Source organism: Thamnophis elegans, chromosome 14 (genome assembly GCF_009769535.1).
Source record: "Thamnophis elegans isolate rThaEle1 chromosome 14, rThaEle1.pri, whole genome shotgun sequence".
NCBI classification, from domain to species: Eukaryota; Metazoa; Chordata; class Lepidosauria; order Squamata; family Colubridae; genus Thamnophis; species Thamnophis elegans.
In genome coordinates this window covers 48,787,467-48,802,077 of record NC_045554.1, presented here as the reverse complement: position 1 = coordinate 48,802,077, position 14,611 = coordinate 48,787,467, and the positions used below count along the sequence as shown (strand labels likewise).

General features: G+C 52.7%; 1 protein-coding gene across 3 annotated transcripts in view; it reads left to right on the top strand.

Annotated features, from left to right (window-relative positions):
• The window catches only part of CBFA2T3 (CBFA2/RUNX1 partner transcriptional co-repressor 3), a 66,202-nt gene extending 53,012 nt beyond the window's left edge, over nt 1–13,190 (top strand). For all 3 annotated transcript variants that reach the window (XM_032230797.1, XM_032230796.1, XM_032230798.1), the window contains 6 exons: nt 141–391; nt 1,090–1,175; nt 3,874–4,069; nt 5,183–5,251; nt 7,109–7,299; nt 7,593–13,190. In XM_032230797.1, the coding sequence (XP_032086688.1) occupies nt 141–391; nt 1,090–1,175; nt 3,874–4,069; nt 5,183–5,251; nt 7,109–7,299; nt 7,593–7,922 (1,123 nt within the window). In that variant the 3' untranslated portion in view covers nt 7,923–13,190. The remainder of the gene's footprint in view (nt 1–140; nt 392–1,089; nt 1,176–3,873; nt 4,070–5,182; nt 5,252–7,108; nt 7,300–7,592) is intronic.
• Nucleotides 13,191–14,611: the final 1,421 nt, after the last annotated feature.

Sequence of the window (14,611 nt, the reverse complement as noted above, 5' to 3'; positions counted from 1 at the left end):
TTCAGTCAGTTGCCATGGAGGCTGTGTGAACCTGGTCATTCTGGGAAGCTGGGCTGTCCTGGGCACTGCTTGGCCTCTGTTGGGCAGCCTGGTAAATCGGCTGCAGTGCCCTGATGGCGAGGCGTGTCTTTGTGGCGCAGGACCAAAGAGAATGGCTTGGACCGCGACTCCCTGCATCCCGAGCACCTCAGCAAGAGGCCTTGCACCCTGAGCCCTGCCCAGCGGTACAGCCCTAACAATGGGCTCAGCCACCAGCCCAATGGGCTGCCCCACCCCACCCCGCCTCCCCCCCAGCACTACCGCCTCGAGGACATGGCTGTGGCCCACCGCTACCGGGACACCTACCGCCCTCCGGATCCTCGGGACCTTCGGGAGCATCCCCGGCCAGCAGGTGAGGGGGCATACGGGGGCAGCAGCGTGGGGCAGCAAAGGTGGGCAGGGGCCCAGCAGGGAAAAGTGGGCTTGGTGGGCAGGTCCCCCAAAAGGAGAGGAAGTTTGAGCACTGCAGAATTAGACCCAGGCAATGGGGGAGCCTTGGGGGAGCCTTAGAAGAGCTGGGAAGAAATGAGAAGGGTGGTGCGGAAAAGAGCTGAGTTGGGGCCCGCCATCCCCCCCTTCCCACTCCCTGCCCCATCCAGGTTTAAGCCAGGTTTAAGGTGGAGAACCACTCTTGTTGAGCGGACAAAAGCGCTCTTTGCTTCCACTTCTGCAAACAAGGCTCCCCTCTCTAGGAGAGGGCAGAAGCAAAGCACCCCTCTGATGATGTCCCCGCAGAGCAGGGGTCCCAGAGCCCCCTGCAAGCCCTCAAAGCAAAGAGGCTCCTGTGACCACCCCCCTCCCAACTTTAAATATGGCCAAACGCCCAAGAAGTTAATCATCCTGGCTCTATTTCATCAACAAAAGTTGGTTTAAAACGGCATTCCAATGGAATTCAGCCCTTGCCTAATTTGGGGGGGGGCAGCTGCAGGGTGTTGTGCCTGCTCACATGAATGGCGGTGAATGGCCCCAGGTTTCCCAGGGACCGGTGTCTCCTAGGAGGGGTTGAGGTCCTGTCCTTCCACCCCCACTCATGCAGCTTCCTCCCTGCAGCCGTCCACAGCTCCCGGCAGGAGGAGGTGATTGACCATCGGCTGACGGAGAGAGAATGGGCCGAGGAGTGGAAGCACCTCAACAATGTACGTACAACGATTTTGCATTTTGTTATTTTTTGAATTTGCGCATCTCATAAGTGTGACTCTGTCAATTAAATAGCAATAGCAATAGCAGTTAGACTTATATGCCGCTTCGTAGGGCTTTCAGCCCTCTCTAAGCGGTTTACAGAGTCAGCGTATCGCCCCCAACAACAATCCGGGTCCTCATTTTACCCACCTCGGAAGGATGGAAGGCTGAGTCAACCCTGAGCCGGTGAGATTTGAACAGCCGAACTGCAGAACTGCAGTCAGCTGAAGTAGCCTGCAGTGCTGCATTTAACCACTGCACCACTTCGGCTCGGATTCCCCCTAAAAACATCAGAAACCATCAAAAGTATGAATAAACACAACAACGATACAATAACCACCACTAAACTCTCAAGGAAACGTAAAACCTAACTGCGGTCAGTAGCTGAGTACCAAACCTCACGTCCACTGAATACCAGCCTTGCCAAGGCTCCCCACCACTGTTGCCCACCCCCACCCCCCAGGCAAGAGAGTCCCAGGCAAGTCTTTGTGCCCTTCCTAAAGGCCAGCAGACAGGGGCCCATCCTGGGCAACGTTTCAAGGGTGGGCACCGGGAATGGACTCTGTGGGTTTGGCAATCCCGGGCACTGGGTAGGAAGCGACTTGAGGAATGCCAAACCTTGTGCTCTGGCTTCCGATCAAACCAGCAGAGGCTGGCAAAAGGCTAACGAGAACTGGGGGGGGGGGAATCAGCAGGTCCTGCTGGTAGAGGATGGTCGGTATGGAAGTCAAACACCTCCGGAGAAAATGAAGCTTCACAAGTTGGCCTTTAGCTGCGGCCCTCCCCATTTTGGGTCTTCCGGATCCCAAGCCTGCCCCTCCCGCTCCCCTGCTCTGATCCTGACACATGTCGGCTTTTCTTTTTGAATATACTTTTTTATTTTCCATTTTCATAACATATAATCCACATGTATACTATTACATAGCCAATATCCTATTGTATTAAGTAGTAATTACATCAGTTCCTCTTGCCATCAATGCCCAGAAAGATAAAAACCCATTATTAGCTCTTCTCTCCATACACCTCTTTCTTCTACCTCTCTCCTACCTCCTTTCTTCCCTCCATCATCCTTTTCTGCTCTACTACCCCTTCCTTTCTCCTTCTCCTCTCTCCTCTTTCCACTCCTCCTTATCCTCCTCATCTTCCCCCCTTACCCTCTCTCCTCTCCCTCTCTTCCTACCTTTCTTCTCTCCTCTGCTTCCCACTCTTCTACATCCTGTCTTCCCTCCATCATTTTCTACTCTACTTCCTCTTCCTTTCTCCTTCTCCTCTCTCTTCATTCCACTCCTCCTTATCCTCATCTTCCCCCCTTGCCCTCTCTCCTATCCCTCTCTTCCCATCTTTCTTCTCTCCTCTGCTTCCCACTCTTCTACATCCTGTCTTCCCTCCATCATTTTCTACTCTACTTCCCCTTCCTTTCTCCTTCTCCTCTCTCTTCATTCCACTCCTCCTTATCCTCATCTTCCCCCCTTGCCCTCTCTCCTATCCCTCTCTCCTCATCTTTCTTCTCTCCTCTGCTTCCCACTCTTCTACATCCTTTCTTCCCTCCATCATTTTCTACTCTACTTCCCCTTCCTTTCTCCTTCTCCTCTCTCTTCATTCCACTCCTCCTTATCCTCATCTTCCCCCCTTGCCCTCTCTCCTATCCCTCTCTCCCCATCTTTCTTCTCTCCTCTGCTTCCCACTCTTCTACATCCTTTCTTCCCTCCATCATTTTCTACTCTACTTCCCCTTCCTTTCTCCTTCTCCTCTCTCTTCATTCCACTCCTCCTTATCCTCATCTTCCCCCCTTGCCCTCTCTCCTATCCCTCTCTTCCCATCTTTCTTCTCTCCTCTGCTTCCCACTCTTCTACATCCTGTCTTCCCTCCATCATTTTCTACTCTACTTCCCCTTCCTTTCTCCTTCTCCTCTCTCTTCATTCCACTCCTCCTTATCCTCCTCATCTTCCCCCCCTTACCCTCTCTCCTATCCCTCTCTTCCTATCTTTCTTCTCTCCTCTGTTTCCCACTCTTCTACATCCTGTCTTCCCTCCATCATTTTCTACTCTACTTCCCCTTCCTTTCTCCTTCTCCTCTCTCTCCATTCCACTCCTCCTTATACACCTCATCTTCCCCCCTCACCCTCTCTCCTATCCCTCTCTTCCTATCTTTCTTCTCTCCTCTGTTTCCCACTCTTCCTCTCATTGGTGCATTTCCACTTCTGAGCAAACTCAGTCGGCTTTTCTGCTTCCTTGGCCTCCCCCCTTTTCTGAATGAAGCATTCGCAAGATAGCAAACAAGAGGGGGGGTGTTTCCCCTTATTTTCAATCACTTCTGCCCTGGTTCATTCCGCAGATGCGAATTGCAACCCATCCCTGCACGCAAAATAAGCCACAAAGTTTAGGAGGGAGGCTCAGAAAAGGACAGGACAGGCGGCATCTGATAACGGCCCAAGGCTGCCTTTGGCCAATGGCAGCTGACCCCTCCCCCAGGCCGGCTAGATGGATGGGAAGCACCTTCCTGAGCTACCTGGCGAAGGAGGAGGGGGAAGAGGGAGGGAAGGGAGAGATGGAGAGCGATGCTCGCTTCTCCCCCTTTCTTTTGTCGTCTACATAAGGGGCTAGAAAAGGGGGAGCGGGCTGCCCCGGCTGACACCTGTGTCCTTCCTCCCTGCAGCTCCTGAACTGCATTATGGACATGGTGGAGAAGACACGGCGGTCCCTCACCGTCCTGCGTCGCTGCCAGGAGGCTGACCGCGAAGAGCTCAACCACTGGATCCGCCGCTACAGCGACGCGGAAGACATGAAGAAGGGGCCGAGCCCCGCCAGCCGCCCCCTCAACAGCACCGCCAACCTGGAGGCGCCACTGCTAGGTACGCCAGGCAAGGGAGGAGGCGGGCTCAGCCCCCCCCCCCCCGGATGGAGGCCCTTGACTCCAGGCACAGAGAGGGCCCTTCCAGCCCCTCTGAACAGGCTCTGGTCTGGGGAGGGGGCTCCTCCGCCTGCCAGAGGCCCTCTGGAGGTGGCCCTTTCCCACAGCCCCCCCCTCCCAGGGCCCCCCAGAAGAACGGGGGTGGGGGGAGGTCAGCGAATGGGGAGGCAGAGGACAGCTAGGCTGCCATCCCACTTCCATCTGTCATGAGTGCACTAAAGACTGAGAGAGGAACCGTTCTCACGTTCTCCTAGCCTCAACATCTGCTGGGGCCTCTGATGAAAGCAAAGACCACCTTGCGTGGTCTGAATTGGGGTTTAAGGAGTAAGCCACCATCAGCTGGGTTTGCAGAAGAAGCCAAGCCTTCCCACACATTCTGCCAATCAGGTCTAACCTAGTCATTCTAGACCAGTGTTTCTCAACCTTGGCAACTTGAAGATGTCCGGACTTCAACTCCCAGAATTCCCCAGCCAGCATTCGAATGCTGGCTGGGGAATTCTGGGAGTTGAAATCCGGACATCTTCAAGTTGCCAAGGTTGAGAAACACCGGTCTAGAATGAACTCTTAGAAGTCCTGGCCGCAACTCCTGGATGCCTTCCACCAACTGAGATGGCTTCAAGGGGGTCACAGCCTGGGCAAGGGTCTTTGTGTGGCTGTTAGAAAGGATCCGCCTCCTGACACCACTCTGCTGCCCACAGGGGTGCCCTGATCTTCCTCCCTGGCAGCCACTTGGCTTCTGGGCACTGCAGCCTCTGAGCTCAACAGAGCTGGACCCTGATGCTTGCTGCCCAGTTCCTCATGTGGTCACCCCCCTCTCACTCTTTGCAGGTGCCTTTGTGTGCCCATCCCACCTCTTGGCTGTTAGTCAGAAAGCAGACCCTTCCCCAGAGGCAGCCACAATCTGCCACACACACCCCCCGAAACTGTCCATGGTTCAGTCCAGGGGTGCTGATGACGCGAGTTTGGCCACACCCAAGTTTTTGAAAGCAATAAATAACAAATCGGTTCGTTCGACGCTTCTTAACAGATTTTTCTCATTCTGCCATTTCCCCAGATGCTCATCGTGAATTTGTATCCAGGCCCCTGTCTGGCTACATGCCGGAAGAAATCTGGAGAAAAGCTGGTGAGTTTTGGGGGAAGTGAGGAAACACTTCTCGTAGAAAATTGGCTCTTGTATCACCTCCCCCCCCCCAAATCCATGGGCCGGCCAATCGCTGGAACCGCCCTGGCTCTTTAGCCCAGGCAAGGGTTGGGCCGGCTACAGTTGCTCTCATTCTGGTGGGTGATCCAGCTGCAGACCCCGCCCTTGCTGACCAAGCCCAGGACAGCAACGTCCCTTGTGTTGGTCACTTCGGTCCTGCTTCCCCAGATGAAACCGCCCTTGCGCTGAGTTTGAAGCAGTGTCCTGAGCCTTAGCAAATTAAGGATGGGTGGGCGTCCAGAATTCCCCAGCCAGCTTGCTCCCCACACATACCCCCAATTGCGAGGGTTGAGAAATAGCAATAGCAATAGCAGTTAGACTTATATACCACTTCATAGGGCTTTCAGCCCTCTCTAAGGTTTACAGAGTCAGCATATCGCCCCCAACAACAATCCGGGTCTGAGAAAGACTGCTCTGAAGCATTGATGCGGCTGCTATTGTACAATAGGACCCATAATGCTCTGCAGAACATAGCAATAGCAATAGCAGTAGACTTATATACCGCTTCATAGGCCTTTCAGGCCTCTCTAAGCGGTTTACAGAGAGTCAGCATATTGCCCCCAACAATCTGGGTCCTCATTTTACCCACCTCGGAAGGATGGAAGGCTGAATCAACCCTGAGCCGGTGAGATTTGAACCGCTGACCTGCTGATCTAGCAGTAGCCTGCAGTGCTGCATTTAACCACTGCGCCACCTTGGCTCTTTGGATCAGTGTTATGGGGTGATGCTCTCTTGGCCAAAGCAAACAGCCCTTAGGAGAGAGGGAGCGTAGGCAAAGGTCCATGCAACATCCCAACAGATGCTGCTTTGATGGGGTTCAGCCCCCACCCACCCACCCCTCGCGGTGCAGCCACCCGAAATATCTGATTGTGTTCTGGTGGGTTTTGCCCCCCCCCTCTCCCCGCAACCAGCAAGAAAATGGGGCAGAGGAATCAGTGCTCTCCCACCACTAAAAGTGGGGTGAAGGGGTGTTTGGTCCCCTCGGGGGGGGGCGTGCAGTGCAATCTCTGCTTAACCCTGGTGGGGAATTGCTGGCCCCCTCAGGACAAGAGAAAAGAGTAAAGTTGCCTCTTTCCTCTGACTGATTCTGCCACTTCGCCATGCCAGTTAAGAAGCTGGCTGGTGGCTCCTTTCCTACAACAAATGCACCAGTTGAGCAGTAGCCTCAGCTAGCTTTTTCTCGTAGGCCAGCATATCCTGGGCAAATCCAAGCTACGATCGAGTGGGGGTTGGGTGAAGCCTGGAAATGGCTTAGTCCAGTGTTTCTCAACCTTGGCAACTTGAAGATGTCCGGACTTCAACTCCCAGAATTCCCCAGCCAGCATTCGCTGGCTGGGGAATTCTGGGAGTTGAAGTCCGGACATCTTCAAGTTGCCAAGGTTGAGAAACACTGGCTTAGTCAGTCATCTGGTGAGGGCTACTTGGGTGGCTTTGCGTGTCTCCCTGGGGAGGGTGAGTAAGGGTGAATTACGAAGAGGGTGAAGCTGTTTGGGTAGAAACAGTGGGGTCTGTTTTTTCGACAGTCTGGTGCTTATTTTAGACTTTAAACTCCTGTCCTTCTACTTCTCGCTTTAGACTAGCTGCCAGTTTTAGCAATGCTGGCCAGTGTGGCCTGAGCGGGGACCCTGGTCAATGCAGGTGGCCCTGGGGCCACAGACGGACCCTCCCCCCTTTTTTCTGCAAGATCTCAGGCCTCCTTCAGAGCAGCTGCTTTCTTTGGTGTTGCCTGCCCCGACGGAGCCCCCCTCTATGATTTCTGCCCTGTGCTCTGCCTTTCAGAGGAAGCCGTGAACGAGGTGAAGCGCCAGGCCATGTCGGAGCTGCAGAAGGCCGTCTCGGACGCGGAGAGGAAGGCGCACGAGCTGATCACGACGGAGCGGGCCAAGATGGAGAGGGCCCTGGCCGAAGCCAAGCGCCAAGCCTCCGAGGATGCTTTGACTGTCATTAACCAACAAGAGGACTCCAGTGAGGTAGTGACTCTCTCTAGTCCTGACCTGGAGCCGGGGGCCAGAGTGGCCGGCTGCAAGCAGCCATGACTCGGAGCCAGGCGTGTGTTGGTCTCGTGGCTCCCCCACCCCCCCTGTAGTTTGGCCTTGTCCTAAACTGTAGGAGTTGAGCACAGTCTGGAGCGCAGCCCTTTGTGAATCCGCCACGGGAGAGACGGACCGTGTGCCTGGTGCCTGGTGAAGAGTAGAGCGCCTCTTGCCCCCCGCGCTTGTCTTTCGCTCCGCGCTGATCTCTGTGCTTTCGCCTTCTCCTGCAGAGCTGCTGGAACTGCGGGCGGAAGGCCAGCGAGACCTGCAGCGGATGCAACACTGCACGTTACTGCGGCTCCTTCTGCCAGCACAAAGATTGGGAGAAGCACCACCACGTCTGTGGACAGACCCTGCAGGGCCTCCAGTCTTCCGTAGGGGCGGGCTCTTCCGGCCCGGTTGGGCTGCCCGGACCTCCCGCCCAGCCAGACGGGGTGGCTGTGACCAGCTCCATCCCCAGCGTGGCCCTGGGAAGCAGCTCGAGCGACCCGGGCTCTGCCACCGTCTCGCGTTCTGGCACACCGGCAACCCCAGCCCCGTTGGACACCACGTCCCGCTAGGCGAGAGACCAAAAGGGAAGGGAAGCATCACTGCTGCTGCTACCACTGCTCCCCAAACGGGGAAGACAAAGACAGAAAGAGAAAACTGCATCCAATGCAAATCCTCAGCTACCTGACACGTGTTTGACCTCCAGAGCAACCTCTCACCCTACGACAGAATCCTCACGGATCCTCAGACCTGGCTTGAAATGGAGCTAACGGCAAGCGCCGAGCCTCCTCCGTTCTTCGAAGACGGTGATGACGATGGGAGACTCAATGTCCGACCCACAGGAGGTGGGGGAATTGAAGGTGGTGGTGGTTGTTTTTCTTTCCTTTTTCTCCTCCTCCTCCTCCTCCTCCTCCTCCTCCTCTTCCTCAGATGAGGCATCGGCAGGTCTCCCCCACCTCTTGAGTTGCGGGCAGGGAAGGGAAGGCTCCCTCTCCCTCCTGCGAGAGACGCGTTCATGCAAATGAAAAGAACGGAAGCCCCTTCTTTCTGAAAGAGGAAAGCGGGCAGAAGAAGGCGGGGAAAATGGATTTCAGTTACAAAAAGCAAGCCTTTTTTTTTTTCCCCTTTTTGTAAAAAAATAAAAATAGACAATAAAAACATCAAACTCTTTTGGCTTTAAGTAAAACAGAAAGAAAGAAAAAAAAATCCAAAAATTACCCACAGAACCAAGTAAAGGAAGCTTACCTGTAAACTACCTTGCTAGTTAGCCAAGAAATGCCATTTTCACCTCTGCTCCAAAGGAAATCCAAAAGAAAGAAAGAATCCAAACTTTTTTCCACTGCCAAAGTTTCTCTCCCTTCCTCCCCCCTCAACCCCTTTTCTTCCTCCGACTGACTGCTTCCTCTTCCTCCTCAGTCCGGAGGAGGCTTTATTTATTAGGTTTTTGTGAACAGAGGAGAACCCCCCCCCCCCCAATCATCTTCCTGCAAACTTTCTACCCACCGGCTGGCAGAGGCTGCGGCTGCCGCGGCTGGTGGCTCCTTGGTGTTCCTGGAGTGGGGAGGGGGGGACCTTGGCCTGTTCTGATGTCACCCTGGAGGAGGACAGACGTGCAATTGTGGCATTCAGAGAAATTTTGGTAGAATAAAGCAAAAAACAAAACCGAGTATCCACCCCTTTTGTGTGTGTGAGGAGGTGTGCTTGTGTGTGTGTATATGTGTGACAGAGAGAGAAAGCGTCTGGCGGAAATGATCCCATGAACTCCCTCGCTTGGTGGATTATAAAAACTCCTTGTGCTTTTTTTATATATATATATCTATACAGTATATATCAAAACCTGTTGTGTTGAAGAGCCACCACACAGCCCGTTCCAGAGAGACATGTGCAATTCCCCCTTGCCTGCCCGCCCGCCTGCCCTCGACTAGTTTGGTTCCTGGGCAGAAAAATCTCTCCTTTTCACCTGGATTTTTTCACCTCTATCGCCCCTCCCCACCTCTCTGCTCTCCAGAATCCACCCATCTTCCCAGGTTGATTTTTTGCAGTTTCCTTCTAGATTTCTGCCCGAAGAACAGACAAGCATCTCTCTTTTCTTCTCCTCTTCTTAAGACCAGGTGGGCCAAGAGTCCCCCTGCCCTCAGTCCGTCTTCATTGGCCCTTCTCCCTAATCTCGCACTGGGTCTCCCAGATTGGTCCCCTCCCTCCTTCCCTCCCTCCCTCCTGCAGCTCCTGCAGCCTTTGGTCTTCCGTTCTGGATTTGGTCTTGTCATTCTGGGTTCATCCTGCTTTTTTTCTGGAGGAAACCAACAGGTGTTTGCCCGGGGAGGAGGGGGTGGAAGGGGAGGAGGAAACCGTGGGCTCCAATGGTCATATTCTTTGGATCGCTGTAGCAAGCACTGAGGACGGGAGTGCAATAGGGGGGAGGGGGGGAGGGCATGGCTGCAGGGTGGGGGGGGGGACCCCTTACAGATGGCCCAGCCAGGGGTGCAGGGCAGAAATGTACTTTTAATGTGTATGTAAATAGTCTTTGCAAAAAGTTTCCAAAAATATTGGCTAATAACCGGTGACGATGAGGTTTTGAGAGACGTTTTGCCAAATAACGGAACCGGGCAACCACTAAAGTATGTGTCAGGTGGGGAAGTGGGATTTTTCCACGAAAGACCCCCCTGCTGTGCTCATGAGGTTGTCTAGAACAGTGTTTCTCAACCTTGTCAACTTGAAGATGTCTGGACTTCAACTCCCAGAATTCCAGACATCTTCAAGTTGACAAGGTTGAGAAACACTGGTCTAGAAGAGCAGAACTCAGGAGTTTTTCTCAAGGGATCTTTTTGATCCCCCCCCCATTAAACAGCCTCCTCCCCTTCCAGTTGCTTGGCCTGCAGGGCTCTTGGAGGGCTTTCTGGCTGGGGAGCATGGGGGTTGTAGTCCAACACCTCCAGAGGTCATCAAAATGGGGTGGTGCTGCATTACTCCAGCCACTGCCTGTGGAGCTGGTGTCCCTCCATGGTCCTTCTTGCCTTCACCTTATGTCGCTCCTCACTTCTGACTGGCCCTTCACATCAACCCCGGGTCTTCTCCGGCCTGGGAAAGAATCAGGCAGGAAAGAGACCGAGGTCTCCGGAGTATCGCAGGGTTTTCTCTGTCATATCCCCAGTTGAGAGCGTTCCTTCCGGGTCATTCTGTCCTCTCCAAAGTCAAGCATCTCCACACCTCTTCTTCCCCTCTGGCCTCACATGGAGGAGGCATTTCTTTGGATGGTTATTATTGCAAGGGGCTCATCTCTCTCAGTTGGACGGAGTTGCCTAGTGTGGATTATGGGTTCGCTTTCAACTGCCGTGGCTTGGACTTCTGAAGCCCTGGAGTCCTGGTCCTGTGCTGGCTGAGATCTTGATGTTCCACCAGGCGATGGGTAAAGGAGAGAGGAGGTTATGGGCATCCTGGGCTGGCTGGTCAGTCTCTTGCGTGGCATGCTAGCAGTCTTTTTTTCTGGGCAGTGGCTGTGTGGTCGTCTCCCATTCTCTTTTGGACTCACCCAAAGACAGGCAGGAATCCTTGGGAACTTACAGTATAACCAAGAGATAAATAAGTTTTCGTGCAAATCAAAAGCAAATGGGGAAGAGAAGGGAATGTCTCTGGCAGAGTCTCAAATAAGTCTCCCAATTCTTAGAGCTATGTTATAAAATGTTATTGCCTAGATTTCACTCGACGGCCTGAACTGGCGACCGATGTAGCGGTGGCAGTTGAATTAAGTGTCAATGAATTCGGAGGGATCTAATCTGAGCCAGGAGGTTTTGGTCTGCAGCCTAGGAAAGCCTTTAACCCCATCAGCAAACTCTTCCTTGTGAACGAAGCCAGTTGCAAAGCAGAGCCACCTTTTTAGAAGGAAAAGGCCACTTTGCAAATGTGGGAAATCGCACATCCTTTTGGGCTGGCTCAGATCAACTTCACGCAGCTATTTCCAACTTGACTTTTCCCAGGGATTTTGACAGGCTGTTGAATCCATCTGTGAGCTGCGCTCTGCGTCGCTCCTGAGAATCTCTGAAAAAAAACCAGCCAAACTAGGCAAGGGAATCCTTTTCCTCATATTGCAATTTTGGTTGGGATTATTTGTGAGGATCCACGGGAAGCCGCTGGTACTGAATGTGCCACATGGAAAAAAAAAACAAGTCTGATGCACATATAGGTTGCTCTTATCTTCTCGAGCAATAATTTCATGGTTTTCCTGTAGATCGAAGGACTCATCACTTCTTTAGCTGGTTGAGGATTCTTGCCCCGTCCTTCTTTCCTTCCTTCTTTCTACAGCAGGGAATTCCTCCGTATAATGGAAGTTCCCAACTCTTGAGACAGAGATCTCGCCTTTCCATGCTCACTCGGTTGGCGATGCCCTTGAATTCCCTTCTTGGCAGCTCTCCTTCTCTTAATCCTTCTCTGCTAGGAATATTGTCTTTTGTCCTGGGAAGAGGCTGGCTTGACTGCAGAAGATGGGGTGACCTCAGTCTTCTCCTCCTCCCTGGGGACAACAGGGCCACTGTGTTTTGTGGGCTTAATTTACAGGTTGGTACAATTGCAGGAAGGAGCAATCAGGGGAGGCCGGCATTCTTCAACCCCTGCTGATCCTGAGTGATCGGCTCCCTTTACCTGCAGAGGGAGGAAATGGGGCTCATCAGTTGGGTCTCCAGGGCCAAGGGGACCAGGGGGATACCACCAGCACAATGGCTTCCTTGTGTGAGAACACGATGTGGGAAGAGTATGCTGGTTCGTCCTGAAAGGAGGATCTTTTCCAGAGGCCTGTGGGAGCGGACTGAGGTCACCCCCCCCTCCCCATTTTCTTGGAAACAGATGCTCTTCCCATGTGAGGCCCTGCAGAACGGCCAGCACGGCTGTGTCATTGGGACCAGATGGGCCCTCCTGTCTCTCAGGACAGAACCTTTGCTCAGAGAGCAGAACAGCAGGAAAAAAGGAGCACAGAGCAGCTGGCGGAAAAATAATCCCAGCTCCAACCTAGCTTTACAGACTTTGCTGAACCTCATCAGCTGGAAACCAATCCATCGCCCATCCTCACGTAGTCTTCCACCCCCCCCTCCTCCCCGGAGCTCTGGTTCAGGATCAAGGGGTGGGGAACGGGACCCCAAACCTCCTCTGTGGCTCCCACTCACTTCCTCAGAGATCTTCTGGATGGGGAACCAAAGCACTCCTCCTTCCTTTGAGTTTCAAGCCGGCTGGCCCTCTTCCTGGCAGGAAAGCACGGCTGGATTCGGCCCATTCCAGGGTCTTGTCCCAGGGCCTCGAGCATCTCTGCCAAAAGACTCAGAAGCTGCCAGGCATAGGGCAGAAACGAACGCCCCCCCCCCCGTCCTCCCCCGGGTGGAGGAGGAGGAGAAGCACTGTTCTCAGGGTGCCCAGCACGCAAATGGCGCGTTGACCCGTGCAATACTTAAAGCAAAGGGTTTGGGGACGAGGAGGGAGATCGCTTGTACCGAGCAAGATGGGAGCGTGTGTGAATGCTTGTAAAGATGTGTCAAGAGAAGAAAAATCATAGAAATCTAAGCAAATCCAATAAAAAGCAAAAGAGAACCCAGGTCCCCTCCCCCCGCCTCCTCCCCCCCCCCCGGCGTTTAGGGGTTTCTGTGGCCATTCCAGAGAAATGACTAAGTGGTAGAAGGGTTGAGGTTTGGGGAGCCCTTCTCTTGGCATGCTCTCCTCCCCCCCCCCACTTTCCCTTGTGGTTTCCTGCTTTCTCTAAATGTACTGTATGTTTGACCCGTGGAAGATGTAAACTTTTATGATTCAGGTTATGTCTGTTCTTAACTCTGTATCTGTGTAATAAAGATGGTTTAATATCACGTGACTGTGTCCCTTTTTCCTGTGTCCACAAAAGCCCTTTTGCACACCGCAGCAGCAGAAGAAATGGAAGAACTGTTGCAGAAAATGACAGGCGTTAGACTTCTCAGGATACAGGGAAAGTTTATTCGGCAGTTTATTCAGAAAGCCAGCCCATGGCTTAGCATTGCAAGTTCTGAACAACCTTCATTATCGAAGCACGTGTTCTTATACATTCCCAAAAGCATTGCAACACGGAAATACTTAACTCATTTCTCAGTGGTTGCCTTGAGGAGAAAGCCTTATAAGGAGATGAGGGTCTTACTTCTCCTTTTGTTTCAGGTATGGCTTACGTGTTATTAACGAACTTTAATTGAACTTTGTGGCTTGGACTTTTAACACAAGTTTTGACCTAGGGACGTTGGCGAGAACATCCTGCGGTTAGTGAATGGGGAGACTTCCTTTAAGTAACTTCTAACTGTCCCTGTTATTCGATTGCAAGTTCCAACTCTTGTCTGTGTGACTTTTAATATAGAAGTAAAGGGGTTCTAAGAGGCTGTCCAGCCTGACCCAGTAGGTTTCACACTTAATGTCTAAATCTCACTTTACGGCTGCTTTAGAACAACCTCAGAGGCTGAGAAAGTGCCAACAGGCTTCAAGTAGCCAGCTTAGGAGGGGTGGGGGGGAGAGGCTTCTTTTTTTTCTTTTTTAAAATTATTTTAATTTTATCAATTTCATATATACATTCACAATTATATGATCTCATAACTGTTATTAATAATATGTATTTATAACAATTTTTCCCTACTGTTGACAATATACTTGAAGATTGTTTTCTTACCATCCCATAGATCCATCTTATCTTACAACGGTCCTACTTCTTCTTCCCTCCCTCCCTCTTTCCTTCCCTCGTTTCTTCTCTCCTACTCCCCTTCCTTCCCTTCCTTCCCTCCTTCCTTCCTTCCCTCCTCTCCTTCCCTCCTTTCTTTTCTCCTTCTCTCCTTCCTTTCCCCATTCCTTTCCCCCTTCCTTCCCCCCTTCCTTCTCTCCTACATTCCCTCCTTCCTTCCCTCCTTTCTTCTCTCCTTCCTTCCCTCCTTCCTTCCCTCCTTTCTTCTCTCCTTCCTTCCCTCCTGGGAGAGAGGCTTCTTTTGCCCAGCACGCTAAGCCAAACTCAAAGTAGCCCTCTTAGGGCTCAGCCGTACAAGCCTAGCCACTGAAGCCCAACAGGAGATCGGAGATCCTGGATGTGCGAGATGAAGGCTTTGGTTGGATCTGGTTTGATGAGATGCAGGAATGGCCCAACTGCACCCCATTCAACCAACCTCTCAGAGACTGTTGATCTGGTGCAGAGCCAGGCTTTGAGCCAGACCTCCCGTAATTCAGGAGTGGCTTCACTGACTCACAGCCTCCCTCCTGGCTTCTGAGGGGCACCAGCCCTCCA